The sequence below is a fragment of the Populus alba genome, chromosome 14 (assembly GCF_005239225.2).
Source record: "Populus alba chromosome 14, ASM523922v2, whole genome shotgun sequence".
NCBI classification, from domain to species: Eukaryota; Viridiplantae; Streptophyta; class Magnoliopsida; order Malpighiales; family Salicaceae; genus Populus; species Populus alba.
Genome location: NC_133297.1, coordinates 4,513,331 through 4,530,766, shown reverse-complemented (window position 1 = coordinate 4,530,766; position 17,436 = coordinate 4,513,331). Strand labels below are relative to the sequence as shown.

At 37.9% G+C, this 17,436-nt stretch overlaps 3 protein-coding genes across 3 annotated transcripts in view; all 3 read right to left on the bottom strand.

The window, feature by feature from the left end:
• LOC118040069 (UPF0481 protein At3g47200) overlaps positions 1-8,310 on the bottom strand; it is a 53,586-nt gene extending 45,276 nt beyond the window's left edge. The window contains exon 1 of the mRNA XM_073404299.1: positions 8,195-8,310. The gene's annotated coding sequence lies outside the window, so the exon portion shown is untranslated. The remainder of the gene's footprint in view (positions 1-8,194) is intronic.
• Positions 5,812-8,285, bottom strand: LOC118049478 (UPF0481 protein At3g47200). Its single transcript, XM_073404301.1, has 2 exons — positions 8,201-8,285; positions 5,812-7,458 (listed from the first exon to the last, which is right to left on the bottom strand). Exon 2 carries the CDS (start codon positions 7,443-7,445, stop codon positions 6,105-6,107), a length of 1,341 nt encoding a protein of 446 aa, XP_073260402.1. The 5' UTR covers positions 7,446-7,458; positions 8,201-8,285; the 3' UTR covers positions 5,812-6,104.
• A 4,725-nt stretch (positions 8,311-13,035) lies between the features above and the next one.
• On the bottom strand, positions 13,036-15,000 carry LOC118049476 (E3 ubiquitin-protein ligase ATL4). Its single transcript, XM_035059481.2, has one exon. The coding sequence runs from the start codon at positions 14,575-14,577 to the stop codon at positions 13,525-13,527; it is 1,053 nt and encodes a 350-aa protein (XP_034915372.1). The 5' UTR covers positions 14,578-15,000; the 3' UTR covers positions 13,036-13,524.
• Between the last annotated feature and the right edge of the window lie 2,436 nt (positions 15,001-17,436).

Here is a 17,436-nt window from a genome sequence, read left to right as displayed (position 1 = left end):
ACAGTACCTGTGGTAGATCTCCTAGTTAATGGACAGCCTGCCAATCTGAGTCTGAATAAGCCCTCAATTTTGAAATCAGTGTTTTGAGGAAAAGAACAGGCCTTGACCAGGCGCACCCTTCAGGTATCGGACAACCCGAAGGGCTGCTTCCATATGGAGCTTTCGGGGTTGGTGCATAAATCTACTCAAAACATGCACAGCATAGGTGATATCTGGTCTTGAAACAGTCAAATAAATCAATCTTCCAACAAGTCTCCTAAATCGACCCGGGTCTTTGAGCAAATCACTCTTGTCCGACAATTTTAACCCACGTTCCATGGGTGTATCAACAGGGGCTGCACCCAATAACCCTGCATCCTCAATAATTTCCAATGCATACTTTCGTTGAGTAATGAAAATTCCATTTTTAGAGGCTGAAAACTCTATACCAAGGAAGTATTTTACGGGGCCAAGATCTTTAAGATTAAATTGACTGTGCAGGAATTTTTTAGTCATATCAACACTAATAGGATCATTTCCAGTAATCAAGATGTCATCAACGTATATTAAGAGGGCAGTGAATGACTTATCTCGTTGTCTGGTAAATAAAGAGTGGTCGGCCTGAGATTGTTCGAATCCAGCAGAGCAGATGGCTTTAGAGAACTTTGCAAACCATTGGCGTGATGCTTGTTTCAGCCCGTATAGGGACTTATGGAGATGGCACACTAACTGTTCCTCCCCCTGTCGAAGTAGCCCCGGCGGCGGAGACATATAGATCTCTTCTGAAAGATCACCATGTAGAAAGGCGTTATGGACATCTAATTGATGGAGTGTCCATCCTCGTGCTGCAGCCAGAGCAAGCAAGCAGCGAACAGATACAATTTTTGCAGTGGGGGAGAAGGTGTCCTGATAATCAATTCCCTCAAGTTGGGTGAAACCCTTAGCAACCAGGCGGGCTTTTAATCTCTCCACAGAGCCATCAGACTGGTGTTTGACCTTGTAGACCCACCGGCAGCCAATCAAAGTTTTGCCCGTGGGTAATGGAGTGAGGGACCAAGTACCATTTTGTTGAAGTGCCTGTAATTCAGACTGCATAGTTGTCTGCCATTCAGGATGAGCAGCAGCTTCTGAATAAGAACGAGGTTCTGTGACCTGGCTGATTGTGGCAATAAAGGAGCGATGTAGAGGTTGATATTTGTGGTATGAAACATAAGCTGCCAGTGGATAGCGGGTGGCTTTGAGTGGACCGGGTAGGGAGGAGAATGATTGGGCAGTGTAGACATTGGAGCATACATAGTCACTGAGTTTGGCCGGGGGGCCAGCATGGCGGTTGGATCGACGAGGCGGTGTAGGTGTGGGTGGTATGTTTGTGTCTATGTCATTGGAGGGGCTTGGTGTTTGAAGTGTGTCTGATTCTAGTGAGAGAGGGGTGGGTGGTGGATGTGGGTGGTTAATCGGCAGTGTTTGATGGATTGAAGGATCGATTGGCTTTGGGCGGCGGCCGTATGTGCGGAGAGAGGTGGGGGGATGGGTTGATTGCGTGTCTGATGGGTGAATTTGGGTGGTTTGTGATGGTGGTTTTGGCAGTGGAAAGGGGATAGAAAGATTATGATCGGTGGTAATTAGTGGGATGGGACCAGGGTCATAATGTTGGGAAAAAAAATTGGGTTTGGCATTTGCAAATGGGAAGGTATTTTCATGAAATCGCACATCACGACTAGTAAAAACTTTTTTGTTGGATAAATCAAATAATTTGTATGCTTTTTGACCGGTAGGGTAACCGATAAAAACAAAAGGAATGGAACGAGGAGCAAATTTATGAGAAGTGTGGACATTGGTAGCATAAGCTAAACATCCAAATACGCGGAGATGAGAAAAAGAAGGTTGTTTTGAAAAAACAATTTCAAAAGGAGTTTTGAAAGAAAGGACATGAGAAGGGAGTCGATTGATGATGTGGACAGCAGTGAGGGCACATTCACCCTAAAATTGGAGTGGGAGTTGAGCATGAAATCTCAAAGCACGAGCTACTTGTAAGATATGATGATGTTTGCGTTCCACAACCCCATTTTGTTGAGGCGTGTAAACACAAGAATGTTGAAAAAGAGCTCCTTTTTCTTGAAGGAAAGGGCGAAGTGAGAGGAATTCTCCCCCATTATCACTTCGAAGAATTTTAATGTGAATTTCAAATTGAATGAGAACATAATTGAAAAAAAAAATTAGGAGTGATTGTGCCTCATTTTTATGTTTCATTAAAAAAAATCCATGTAAAACGTGTAAAATCATCAACAATAGTGAGGAAGTAATGAGCACCAGAGAGAGAAGGGTGTCGATAAGGACCCCAAATATCACAATGAATAATTGCAAAAGGTTTTGTAGAGGAAATCACACTAGGATTAAAAGGTAAACGATTTTGTTTTGCCAAAGGGCATATAGAGCAAATAGAGTTGGATTGAATGGAAAAATTTAAAAAAAAATTAGCAATAAAACGTAAGCGGGAAGGTGATGTGTGGCCTAAACGGTTATGCCAGAGATCGGTGGATGAGATGGTAAGGTGGCAGGTGGGTTGAGTGATGGTGGATGAAGGGTTGATCATATTTTGCTTTGTCGCCAGAGCCACCAAATAGTAAAGTCCGTTATGTTGTTTACCCAAACCAATCATCCTCCTCGTAACCAGATCCTGCAAAAGACACCAATAAGGGAAGAAAATTATTGAGCAATTCAGGTCTCTTGTCAAACGACTGACGGATATCAAATCTACTTTAAATGTAGGTACACATAATACATTGTGCAGATAATAGACAGAATTAAGAGGTCAAGAACCCTTTGCAACAATTTTAGCCTTTTCTCCATTAGGCAGTAGTACTGGAGGTAATGTGCATTTGTTATGCTTGTCAGAAAATATCTTAGAAGAAATGTGATCTGTCGCTCCGCTATCAATGATCCAACTGCGGGATGTGATTTCAGACAAACCTGGTTTAGATACGACATTTGCACGAGAGCTGGGTCCGTCATTTTTATTGTCTAAAAGTGATAGGAGCTGTTTCAATTGTTCCTGTGAAATCCCGATAAGTGGTTGTCCATTTTCTGGAGAGGCTTCTTTGGACACATGATTAGCTACTGGATTTTTTGTGCTGAACTGTTTTGACCCTGACCCATACCTTGTCTTTGGGTGACCCGGCGGGTACCCATGTAATTCATAACAGGTCTGTATCCAGTGACCCGCTTCTCCACAGTGTGAACAATAAGGGCGTCCTCTGCCTCCGCCAGAGCGCCGTCTGTCATGTTGAAATCGTCGTCCTCCACTGTTATTTTCTGGTGATTTTTCGTGCGATCTGAAATCATGTGATCCATATGAATGGTGGAATCGCTCCGGTCTCCCTGTTCTTGCATCAAAATTGCCAGTTCTTCTACTGTTGTTGTGTTGTACTGCCATGGCGGCACTGTTACCAGAACAATCACCTGTAAGCGTTGAGCTTAGGAATCGTTGTTTCTCTTCTTGTGAGATTAAGGAGTATGCTTGACGAATTGAAGGGAGGGGATTCATTAGCAAGATCTGTCCGCGAATGGCACTGTAAGAATCATTCAATCCCATTAAAAATTGCATCATTTTTTGTTGTTCTTGCTGTGTTCCCTGCATTGTGTCGTTATAGAAGGATAGCTCATCCCACAATCCTTTCAATTTCGTGTAATATGTAGAGATTGAGAGTTGTTCTTGTCGGAGGCAAGCAATGTCTCGTTGAATTTCAAAGATGCGGGGTGCATTGCTTTGGGAGAATCGTTCATGTAGATCTTCCCATACTTCATTAGCAGTTGAGTAGTAGATGACACTATCTGAGATTTCTGGGTTAAGAGTATTGATGATCCAAGAATGAACCATATCGTTGCACCGAGACCATGCTGCATATTCTTCATGATTGATTTCTTCTGAGGGAGCTTTGATTGTGCCATTGACGAACCCTAATTTATTTTTGGAATTTAAGGCCAGAGTCATGGCTCTTTTCCAAGTAGAATAATTGTCTCCATTTAATGGTTTTGAAATCAGGATTAATCCTGGATGATCTGAATGGTGAGTGAAATAGGGACTTGAGATATTTGTTTTTGAAGAATCCATAGAAAACAATGGAAAGGAAAGATCGAAAGAAAAGATGCTAAGGATATTGAAAAGAGAGAAAGGAATTGCCTGGTCTGACTTTCCTTTATTTCCCTCAAACTACAGAGAGGGAGATTGAAAGAAAAAGATGCTAAGGATTGTGTATTTAGGATCTCAGCTCTGATACCATGTAAATTGAAAAGAGAGAACAGAGTTTGCTGGAATGAGTTGAGTTTTATTGATCACATCACGTATATATATATACAAGAGCATTTACAGTCATTCCAATGGATTAGGAATCAATTGCTTACTGTCCTGCAATTTATCTTCCTAGAGAATCAGTTTTACAGTAGGAATCCTAAAGTATACATGTTACCTATTCCTAATAGGATTCTTAACATATATCATGTTCATCAAAAAAAGCAACCTATCGTCACACTCTCCACCACTGAAGCTGAGTTTATTATTGCTGCCTCTTGTGCTTGTCAGGCCGTGTGGTTGAGAAGAATGTTATAAACACTTAATCATGCCTCTACTAGGACTACGATGATATACTGTGATAATAGTTATACTATTAAACTCTCTAAAAATCCTATTATGCACGATCGAAGCAAAAATATTAATGTTTGTTTTTATTTCCTTCGTAATCTGACTCGAGATGAAGTAGTAACGCTACAAATTGTTGCTCTTAAGAACAATTGGCTGATATCATGACCAAATCCTTGATACGAGTTGTTTTTTAGAAGCTGCATATGTTTGCTGGGTGTTTGTTTGGGTGTTTGTGAAGATCCAATAGTAAACGGAAGACAGTATCGTCAATTTAAGAAAGGGAATGTTACTAAGATGTTGAAAGCTTTTTGTTAATAATAATCCCTGGAAATCAAGGAATGACGTATTCCTTTGGCTATGATCTATGTTGATGTGGATTAGCGTTGTATTAGCTTTTCTTTTATCCTCTGTATAGCTATATATATTGTCACTTTGATAATGAATAAAGATAGACTTTCCTCCTGAAAAAACTAGTTTCAATAGTAATCTACCCCCGCAAGTCAAATTGCAGTCATGCATTAGTTTTTCACAGTAACACATGAAAAGCATGGCCTAAGTAGATGGGACTTGAAATGGGAAAAGACATTGCAGACGGAGGAAGTAGGGCCTCTTTTTAAAGTGAGGTGGTCCGACTTTTAGCTGGCTACTTGTCATGGAAAGTAAGGGGAAAAAACATGAAAGGGAAAGAACAACAACTTTCTCCGGTGCCTTTGGGATGCATATTCTGTAAAATAGGGGACGAGAGATAGTAAAATATCTTGACATGGTTTTGATATCTTGACTCTATCAGCTCTTGTAATTCAAAAATTCGACTGAAACGGATGACAGATAGCCCATTGAACTCGGTGTTTCTCGAACATCAGATTCAGTGTTGTATCGAAGCCCATGGAGGTCTGTTTGCTTTTTAACACAAAACAATCATGAAAACAACGAACGAGAGCTTGTGAAAACGCATTGTTTGTCGTATATTTTATATAAGCGTTCATTGATTGATCACCTAAACCGACACCTCTGTTAAAGTATATCTGGCATCTGCCCCCCTTCAGATCCTACCTGGTTGTGTCATCTTTCTTAGGCCAGGTGGTTAGCACCATTTTGTTTTTGTCCACACAACTAAAAGAAAAGGAAGAAAAAGACGAGCAAACATTTTGCGCACGTACATGTTGTATTTAATGACGATAAAGATGTGGAAATGATGCAAACCGCAATTCATTGACATCCTTGCTAATGAAAACCTTCAAGTTCAATAATAGTTGTTGTTACCTTACAACAGGAATGACAAGATTTATTAACTTCAAGGGAAACTAAAATTCTACAGGCACGGCCACATTCACAACAGTGGGATCGACACAGTGAGTCATAGAGGGATACGAATTAATTTAGAGCAAATCCAACAAGAAGCTTGTAGCTCAACTAGCATCCATGTCTTCTTCTTTTACAGAGATGTCGAGTTCGAGCCTTTCCTTCATAGCAAAAACATAGAATACTAGCGGAAAAAGAATAGGATAAACCGCGTCACGGTGATGGCTAGGATGATTAATCCAATAACAGTTCCAGTACCAATCCAAACATTGTGGAAATACACACTAACCAAGTATGCCTTGTTTTTGTTCCAAGAGCTCTCGTAGTAATCATTCAGCAGTTGGGAGAGAGCATCATAACCAGAAGTAACTTCTACTATTTCCAGGCAAAGTTTGTTAATAAGCTCCGCCACAGCTTTACTGTCACCAAGCCTGCTAACAATAACCTTATTTTCAATGAGCAAATCCACATCCTTTTTAACGTCCACTAGAAAATCCAATAGCTTAACATAACGGCAGATAAACTCTTCTCTTGGATAATGACACTGTTCCAAGGCCATGAGGTTTCGGAAGAGACATTCGGTGCTGTTGTCGATTTCAAGTGGTGGCATATGCAACTCACCTTTCTTGACTGTTTTCTCAGTTCCCTTCCAGGCTCTTATGTCAAGCAAGCATTCATCCGGCAATGCCTTGAACTTAATTCCTGCTTGGTGCAGCATGGTTGCGCTATAAAGATTTTTAACTTGCTTTCCATCTAGTGATTCTAACTGCAGGTGCTTGAAGGATAGAAAATATCTTACCAAATCAGTGAAATGCAACACTTTAGAAGGCTTGGTTTCATCTAGCTTGGTTTTGTTCTTACCGTACTTCTCAAAGTAGTGGCAGGAAAGGTCCAGAAAAGAACGATAAGTGGGCTTTGTTTCCTCGATGGCAAGGCTATATAATTTCTCGAGAATGAAGAATGGAAGCTGATTTTCAAGCAATATCAAGTCCCGTTGAATCGCAGCTCTCAGCCAGGGTTTGCCTATGATGAAATCATCTTGATATCGCTTGTTATCGCGTATATCTTCTTCATTCTTCAAGAAGAGCTCGAAGATGAACACTGCATCGAACAGAATCATCTTCACAAACTTATCATCATTGCTAGAAAATACAACAGAGGTATTATCTGCATAACGGCGTTTGATTTCATCTTCAAGACTTTGAATGGTGCTCAAAAGTACATTCAAAGATTCTTGCACTTGCTCCTTTGTTTTCCCTCGCAATCTCTTACAAAATTCTTTCAGATATCTTTGTTTCTGAATTTCCATAGGCCTCAGTTTTTCACTATCATGGTGAAAAGGACCTATAGAAATTACCCGAGGAGTGTAGGAAGCTCTGTTTGAATCGCAAAGTGCAGCTGGAGCTTTGTAGATACATTCCTCTGGCCGAAAGGTAGTCTCCAAGTCCTCTGGAATTTCAATTGAAATATGTTTGCATGTTTTTTCAATATGATTCGAAGAGTTTGATGATTTATTTTCTCCCATTTGTGGAAGTTTTCTGCTCGCATGACAAATAAAACAAGAGTCACCACTAGCTATAAAATTAACTTCTCAAAATAATTCTATGCATACTCACTAGCAAAAACTTTCATGGCATCTCAAAACATCGAATTCTATATATAAATTATACACTATAAGTCAATACTATGCAAAACATCAAATTTATCAGGAGTCTGACTTTCATGACATCTCAAACTTTTTATCACAGTGGATCGTTTGGAGCAATCAGTTGCTTGCTCGGTTTCTTCTACTAACCAAACAAGCCAAATTAGATTTTCTAGTAAAATACACGGTTCAGGGTTTGTATAGCATAATGTTCCATATATCATGGAAATTGGGGGTTTCTGAACTAGATATTGTATATGTACAGCCAAGAGTTCTTCCTCAAGCATCATGTAGCTGCCCCTAGTTAGCTAGATGAAGGAGAAGGTACTAAAACAAACAAGCAGCTAGCAGCCAAACTTGGTGTTTTGATCTAGAAAAAAAGAACTGCAACCAAACTTTAATAGGAATACATGGAGTAATAAAAAATAAAAAACTATAACCGAACTTCATCCCTTGCAAAGTTGATCGAAGGTTTATTGTTAATGCATACCATGTGAGCTTTGTAACACTGAAATTAAGAAACCTTCAATGATTTGGGAGCTTTAAACGTTCTCAGTTGTTGGAACAAAAATAATGAAACAAGGGAGTATGAACAGGAGAAAAAACTAGTGCATGAAGAACCCAAGTACCTTAACCTGAGAAGCAGGAGGCTCTAGATTTCCTCGAAGCTATACTGATCATACGTTGAATGCAGTCTCTCTCTCTCTGTCTGTTTTTGTGTTTTGTGATGCTCTTTAGTATGGTGATAGCACTCTTTTATACAGCTATCGGACCTTGGGGGTTCAGCGGGTTGACCCACGGTGACGCAACTCTGGTATCAATTCACGCACCGTTGATACGATTTTGTCGAATAGGGTTACTGTACAAAAAAAAAAAGAGTACAAATAACAAGAATTTCACAGAATATCATAAACATACAAAAAAAAAAAAAAATTTAAAATTTATTTTTTTAAAATAGCTTGTTTCTCTATCCCAAATAAAATCTTATAAGTCTACTTGAAATCTTTCTAGATTAATTTTATGAGCTTAAAATTAATAATTATATAAGTTTTTAAAATTCTAAAATTTGTAAAAATCAAATTGATAATATCTAAGAATAAATTTAAAAATTGACCATTTCTTGAATAAAAATAAAAAAAAAAAAATGAATGTGAGTTGTACTGATAATGAAGTGGACTCAAAACAGTGACCAGCAGACTAATATCTCGAGGGCAGTGGGGCTTGGTTCGAAAAACATGCATTTCACTTCACTAATAATTAATGGACAACTCTTTCCTTTAGTCAAGCTAGCATGGGTCCAGACGGGGACTCGACCCAACAAAAAAAAAATGAAGGAAAGGAAGAGGATAAGGATGAAGGTTTTTTGTGGAGCATAAAAAAGCTACCTTTTGACTATGCTACAGGGGGCTGCCATGACCGAGAGGGACGAATGAAATAAATTATTGGCGTTTTTGGTTGGATGATTGCAATGCCGATTGATGCCTGATTTAATGAAGTTTGGGTGGCTAGTTCTGAAATTACTGGCGTTTTTTGTTGCTGTTTTTTTTTTAAATTAGATGGTGAGAAATAAATTAGAAAAATAGTTCAATTATCATTTTTTTTAATCTAGATCCACTAGACCCGAATAATTTTATTAAGCCAGATTGATCTACTAAAAAATAAATCTTTCTGGTAATGAATTACTATATTTATAAAATTTGAACTCAAAACCCTACTTAAAAGAAACAAACACTGAACTACTTGAATCAATCATTATTGATATTTTTATTTTTTTTGAATACTTAAAAAAGATATCGAAAATTAATAATAGATAAAGGGTTTAGATTAATTTACAAGTGACTTTCACATATTAGAGTTTTTTAATGAATGAACATATAATATTTGATAAAAGAATCTGATTTTTAATTAATAAATGGGTTAATATTCCCAGAGGTTTAAGCAATTTAGCCAAAAAGAAATCATAAATATCTAATAGTATTTATTATTGAGGTGATAAAACAAAAATCCGTATGTGCTGGTTAGGTTTACTGGTAGTTGGCTTTTTAATGGTTCGTTCAACAATCCACCACAAGTATATTTAAAAAATATTATTTTAATTTTTTTAATTATTCAAAATTACTTTGTTTTATTAAAAAAAAATATAATAAACCTCATGTCAGCCCACGAACCTGCAAATCCATCCAACCCACAATTCGAACTAGTCCAGATGTTGTTTCTTCTAAGTTTCCCCCGATCCAACAAAAGTTCGGGGCTAAGACATATCAAAATCTTATTCCATGTCCTGTACTTTCCATAACCTTATAATATAAGATTTTTTTTCTTAATTTTTTTAAATTAAGTCATTTTAGTTCTTTTAATTATTCAGAATTACTTTGATTTTATTAAAAAAACCAATAGGCCTCAGGTCAGCCCACAAACCTGCAAATCCATCCAACCCGCGATTCACCGGGCCAGGTGTCGTTTCCAACGTTTTCCTCCCTCCAACTGCTACTAGTTTTCCTGGCCCTTCTCATCGGCCCTGATTGTTTCGGCCAATGTATAAGCCCACTAATTGTTGGTTTCACTTTATAATGGGCCCATTTGCGCCCAGACTGCCCGCAGCTAACTCGGAAGAGAATTTAGATCTTGGAAATCCTGGCAAGACGTGTATTGAAAAAGGTTTTCGTAATTTAAAGGTTTCATTTATCATTTGTGATGTCATGAATGCATATGATCATCCCATTGTATTTCAAAATCAAATTCCTTTTATCACGTGATTAAATTAGATACAATTTACTTGTGATTTGTGATGGGTTATGTAGCTCTTTCTTGGTTATTGAATTCATATTTATCGAATCTTATGTTTGAACTTCAATTAGGAGTATGTTTGTTTATGGGATGTAGAAGTATTTTTTAAAATTTTAAATTTTTTTGGTTTTGTGTTTTTAAATAATTTTAATTTATTAATATTAAAAAAATAAAATTAAATAAATAAATAAATAATAAATTTGAAAGTGAGCTGTCATCAATAATAATAAACATGTTCTATATGATATATGATAGTTTTGTCATCCTCATAAAACAAGAGATAAAATAATAAGAATAAAAATAAAAAATAATTTTTTTTTTTTTTTGTGTTTTAAAAGTGTTTTTTAATTATTATTTTTTAAGATATTTTTTTATATTTTCAAATATTTTTAATATGTTAATTTCAAAATTATTTTAAAAAATATTTTAATAAATTTATAAATAAAAAATAACTCGAAACAAACTACTAACTCAATTTGAAAACGTAACTGTTATTCGACGAGACAGGCACAGCTTGTCACAATCAATTCTAAATCCTAACAAAATGTCGGGGGTTTCTTTCAAGTCACTTCCATTTTAACCCGATTTCTTCATGGATAATTACAGACCATGAAAAGTCTGACAAAACGACAAAGAAAGATGGAAATGATTCCATACATGGCTAATCCAACAAACTTGTCCTGTCTAAGATGATGAATTTACAGACCAGACATGGGTTTTTTGTATTATTATTATTAATGTTGTTAGTCAAGAACTCCCTGCCTTCTTCACGTATCTCGCTTTCAGGCTTTCAGGCTTTCAGGACAGGTGTGTCCAATCCTTGGCAAAACAAAATTCTAACTTTTTATTAAACATCAACAATTCACTTCATGAAATCTATTGATAAAATTTATTTATTCAATACGTTAATATACGTTTCTAATCATTATTTTCTTAATAAATACATTTTGTAATTCTATAATTCAATATTAGCATTACTCTTTCACGAGTTTTAAAAGAGTGTTTAAAAATATGATAAAAATTAATTTTTAAAGTGTTTTTTATTATAAAAAGTATTAAAATAATATTTTTATTTATATTTTAAACTTAATTTTTAACATTAAATATTAAAACAATTCAAAAACATTAAAAAAATTGCGCTGGAGAATAAATCTTGAACAGAAATCCTACAAGTTTCACGGTAAAGGGAGGCTGTAGGCTTAAAATCATGTATGGTTCCTCTACTTTACAGATTTGTTCAAATCAAAGCATCTACTTTAAATTGGCTCAAAACAACTGTCGTACTTCTAATTAAAGGCAATTTGAGATTCTCTATCAAATATTTAGCTAGGGATGATAGTGGATTGAATTTTGAGTGTTTTACCTAGGGCACCGTTTTTTTTTTATTTAGAATTGTATTTTAATACATTTTTAAAAGTTCATTTAACTTAAAAAAACATCAAACTAATATTTTTTTTAATATTTTTAAATGATTTTGACGTGTTGGTATAGAAAAAAAATAAAAAAAATTATTTTAATATATTTTTTAATCTCAATACTAAACACTTAGTCATATCTCATATTAACTAGGTTTGAGGATTCTCCTTCAATTAAAAAAATATATATCTTCATGTATTTGCAACATAATATTTGATAGTTAATACATAATAAAACAAAAAAAAAAATATCAAATCTCTGTGTGTGTGGACTTTGACCATAAATTTATGGTCGGAGTTTTTTCGAAAATCTATCAGGACATGTAATTCTATCTCCTTAATTACACGTAGCGTTCATCTGGGCATTTAATCATACAAGAGTGGGGTAAAAGGACTCAAATCACCTTTGGTTGGAAATAGAGGGGTTGATTTGGACCAATTTAAAGGCTGATTTTACCATTTGCAAAAGGCAGAGGCAGCAGAATGTGTGATTTTTCAAGGCATCATATGAGGCATGGGTTTCTAATTCGAGCACAGAACCAAGCCGTTGCCTTTCCGATCACTCGTTCCCTAGTTGTGAGTGGACGCAGTACGCAGCCATCATTTTGCTGACAACTTGAGTCTCACTATCAACCAAATATATTATTATCCATAACCAGAAAAACAAGTGTGCCAAGCTACCTAACCCTCGTCTGGGATCACCCTCAATTGGAAATGGAGACCTTTTCTGATCCGACCATACTCTCTACGTGTCCTTAATTCCCAAGGAGTCAGCAGCTGATTTTCGGGCACCCAGATTAGATGTCCAAATGGCTACAGCTCCAACAAAAATTAGGTCAAGTTGGAGAGGACTTGAAGCTGGGGGAGAGGGATAAAAAAAATACGTGGCAGAAATTCTTAACAGAGAGGAGGTTCCTAAGATCTCTAGCTGCAAGTTAATAAGCACGGCCATGGCTCAGATTACCGGGGGTATCTGACAGTAATCAAACTGTCAACAAGACAATCCCTCTTTTTCAAGAAAAAATTCATCATATCCAAAAGGGTAATCAAGATTATCTCAAAGTATTCAAGATGGCTAAATCATCGGATGCATGAAAACACAGGGTAAAGAACCTCTAAGGTCATAATTCATGCATGAACTTCATCTCCCATGAACCTATCATTAAGCTAGTGCTGATTAAGAGACTAATCTCAAGGTCCATATGACCTCACGTGAACGTGACTCGTTTAAATTAACCAAGAACTAATTCATGTATGCTTGTGATCCATTCGCCAAGATCAACCAATGAACATCAACATTCAATTCAGCAATCACAGAATTCACATGATGACAGCCCCGTATGTACTGAGTGTCTAATAATACTAATTAATATATTTTTTTCTCTAGAATTTCAAATAAAAAAAAAAAAACCCACAAACCATCGTTTATAGAAAGGTTGGAAATCAACATCTATGTATGTACCTCTTGGATGGATCATCCATCCATGCATCATCTATCTCCCTCGGCATCATAGACCAGTATGCTTCCAAAAATGTCATTCTCTTGGTGCTTTATCTACGAAAAAGATTGATGACAAGCCAAGGAAGGAACCATAGATTCAGGAGTTTCCACTCTCTCTTTTGCTTTATCCACTTACCAGCATGTCTTGTCATTCTGTACGTTGTAGAGTGGACATAGCAAGAAATGGACTGGACCAGGAAAATGCGGTAAGATTGAAATCCCGTAATTGACCCTAACCGTTTCATCTATTTATGAATTATACCCCTGAAAACCAACGAAACAGTTCACTAATTTCTTCTCCTACACGGTTCGCCTCCAAATCATAATCCCCAACACCGGCGATCTCGCTCCGGCGACTGCTTCCCGTAAAGAACCTTCCAGAACCTCTAAACGATGCCGTGCGTGAAGAGAGAGAAGTCGATAGACGGTCAACGTATTCTCTTAACCAACTTCCTCTCGCCGGAGCCACTTCCGCTGCCAAAATCTGCTGCTCGGACAATGTCGGACCGCCACCGCCACCACTCTCCTTCGACATGCTCCTCCTGTGTGATTGATTGATAGTAACCTCCGATTCCTCCTCCACGACGTAATCAAACGAACCAACAGAGTACGAGCTCCGATGCTCGCCTGCAGCAAAGGAGGCGGCGGATGTGGAGAGAGAGGAGGCCGAGTTAGGAGCAGGATGTTCTCGGCGGCTAATAGAACCAATCTCAAGGCGGAAACTATCACCACCGCGAGCTTCGACATCGGAGATAGCTTTGGCGAGGTCGGACTCCGATATAAGAATAGGAGACCGGCAGAGAGGACATGATTGGTTAGAATTGACCCACGTGTCAATGCAATGTGCATGGAAAGCATGACAACAAAGCGGAAGTAATCGCAAGAGATCATCCGGTTCGAACTTGGACAGACAAACCGCGCAATCGCCGCCGGAGATAGCAGGGGAGGAGGATGACCGCCGTTTGATGGAGGAAAAGGAGAAGAGAGGAAGTGAGTCAGCAATGGAAGGCTCTAAGGTTTCTGGTGAAACACGGTGGTTGTTGTTACCTGAGTGACGGTTATTAGAGGAGGAGGGGGCTGTTGTCGTGGTAGTTGTGGCGGTGGTTCTAGAGGGAGAGAGGTGGCTGAGGCAACGGCGGTTTAAGACACGAAGAAGGAAGCAAAGAGAAACAGAGACTAACAGAGTGATGGAGAGGATTAAAATGATGATCAAGATGCTTGAGTTAAGGTTCTGAAACGGCGAAGACTTGGTGCCTCCGCTGGCCGTATCGGTGGGTGTTGTGGTGAACAAGTCTGGGGGAGCAGACATCGTTTGCTTCAGTTTCTAGAGAGGCTGATAAAATGGGCGGGTTGGCCTTTAATAAGTGCAGGTGTGTATAGGATAGTAACTGAACGTGAGGTGGATTATTGTGGTGGGGGTGATGGAGGAGGAGGAGGATAGGGGCAAAGAAAGAGAGACAGGGGAGTGGTGGTGGTGGTCATTTATGGCATTGGTTTCACCTGCCAAGGCATTGAATTGAAATCTCTGAGTAAATAAATGCTCGCAGTTTTTGAAAGAGGAGAGGAGGAGGGGCGTGTGCCTACTGCTCTGGCCTGGCCTATGGGAGTCTGTTATAAATGTAAGAATATGAACTGTTTCACTTTCATTAAAGGGATAGCAACCTTGATCCATGACAAAACTCCTAGTTCAAGTAACTAATTACTTTTACATTACATAAATATAATGTTCTTTCCTGCTTACAAACCTCACCATCACTTACAACTAAAAAATAAACATATTCAATAGGTTTTATTCTAAAGTTTGATCTTTTAAAGTATTATAGGTATTAAACCTCGCTGGATTGATTCAATGACCTGGAACCTGAAATCAAAATTGAATTATCTAGTTAAAATAAAATAAAACCCAGTCAAGTCAATTTCAAGAAGATTTTATCTGAAACAACCTTATTTTGTTTTTGTTTTTCTTAATTAAATCAATATTGTTTTGAAGTTGATATATACTCTTTGCGTGGTCAAATTTGAGTTGGAGTATGAAATCTGAAACCATGCTTGATTTCATATTCCACGATGAGTTAATAATTCATAACAATGTGATTAAGAGATAAGTGATGTGTTCCATGATCCAAATCAGTTTTTGATATATATAAAATTAGTTGACTCGAGGGAATGGGTTGTAAGGAGTTGCTGCACTTACTTGGATACCGTGGATTTATGAGGCAAGCGGATGATGTTGCATTATTCTATTGTATAAAAAATTAACATAACATTCTCATTATCTTAGTAGATTATGTACGAAAGCAGCACACCCGTGCCACCATCTGTTTTCAATAATAAAAAAAGTTATTTTCTGGGGATCTTTCTCTTTGTTCAAGCTGCGTTGCTTCATCCATACTCTTGGCATGCTTCTGATAAGAAAAACAAACAGAGCAGCGCTTCATCTGACAAGGCTGTTACCACCAGAATATATATGAACTGGGTGCACAAGTCTGTGATGAAATGTTTTTTTCTTCATCTCCCTGCCTAAAAACATGGAAGAAGACAAACCACGTTCGGGATTTGCATGTCCAACAAGGAGGAGCTTTTGATCCAATTATTTGACTGACAATGCTGGCATGATAGGTCCTGGTCGTAATTACTATGTACCAGAGTAAAAACAGATAAAGCTCTCAAGTATTTCTTGTTTTTCGCAGGTGAGAAAAATAAAGTGGGTGTTAGGGCATAAAAAATGATGGTGGGCGTGTGTTATTTTATCATCAGAGTCTAGATAGATGACAATGGGAATGGCCATGGAGTTTTTCTCACCTAACATTGCCACTGCATTAATGGATTAGCTCAGCTAAATGTAGAGCTCTCGTATCTTAGCTTTGCTATCTGTTCTTATGCACAATGAGGATGTCCCACGAAACTTAAGACGCTTAGGTAAACCCCCAGCCGCAAAGAGAGAAGAGATTATGTGTAAAAGGACATGTATTTATCATCTGGACCTGCAAAGCTGCAAAGCTGAAATATCTAGATAATATAGTTGGGAAAAACTGGGTTCTTATTTACTTTTGTTGATGTAAAGGAGAAATTCCCAAGAAACTGATGAATTTGGCTGATTCTTCTCAAGCTCTACAGGAAGGTGAATTTCTGTCAGGACTAGAACAGCAGATGACATGCTGACATGCCTATACAAGCATAAAATTTGAGGGCAGTTCATCCATTCCTTCATACCTTGCTTTCCTAAACCAAGCATATTATAGGAGCACATGAATGCATGCATGTTGGTTCGTATAGTAGGAAGTGGTATCAGGTGGACTGTTCCCTGCAGTCCAGCAGAACATTTGATTCTTAATTGAAACCTGCAACCAACCTCATTTATGTTGGAGGATGAGGTGAACCATCCTCTCCCAGTTCTCTAACCGAGTGTTTTTCTCCTCCTTTTTTCCTTTACAAAAAGAAATGGTTAAGCAGACATAACAACACCGACAGATTTTAAGAACAGTGACCCTCTCAGGCACAATTACTGCTCCTCACTTTGCTTCACCTGCACTCTATAGATGCCTGCCCAAAAAACTTATGAATGTAGGCCCCATGAGTTAAGAATACAAGCTTTAGCTTTTGATTCGTATGTGGATGCTCATGGCCCATGAAGGCAGGCAAAGCATGAGCAAGAAGAAACCCAGATGGATGAGTCAAACAGAATCACAAATGCCCTCGAACGTAGTTTGGGAATCAAAGGGCCTAAAATAGTCAAAGCAGCTTGCAGTACGCTAGCATGTTGCAAGACTTGAATTGACCTTTCGGCTAAGATCCAAAAGTCATATATTTCCCAAAATTAAATAAATGGAAATTCCTACTTCCAGCTTTTTCCTCATCAAAGCTTCTCCTAGACTAGTCTACTTTGCAAGATTCAACCAAACAACTTTTAACTATCTGGGCAGTGAGCATTTACAGGAAGGCCCCATCCAGTTTCTACAAGCCATATGCCGCTAACGGATTGACCAACTCAATGCCATTCGCAAGGTTGGTGCCTTGCTGGTATAGGTAATAAAGATGAACTTTTTGGTACAATAATTGTTCGGTGACAGGAAAGAAAATAAATGCACGAGTTACTAGCTAGCTAGAGCCAAAAAAAGAGTAAGCAGGATGATGTTACTAGGAAAAACAAAAGTTCGGGGCTCAGACA

What these genes read in the sequence shown, in the direction of transcription:
- LOC118049478 (XM_073404301.1), bottom strand. Translation starts at nt 7,445, where the DNA reads ATGGGAGAAAATAAATCATCAAACTCTTCGAATCATATTGAAAAAACA.
- LOC118049476 (XM_035059481.2), bottom strand. Translation starts at nt 14,577, where the DNA reads ATGTCTGCTCCCCCAGACTTGTTCACCACAACACCCACCGATACGGCC.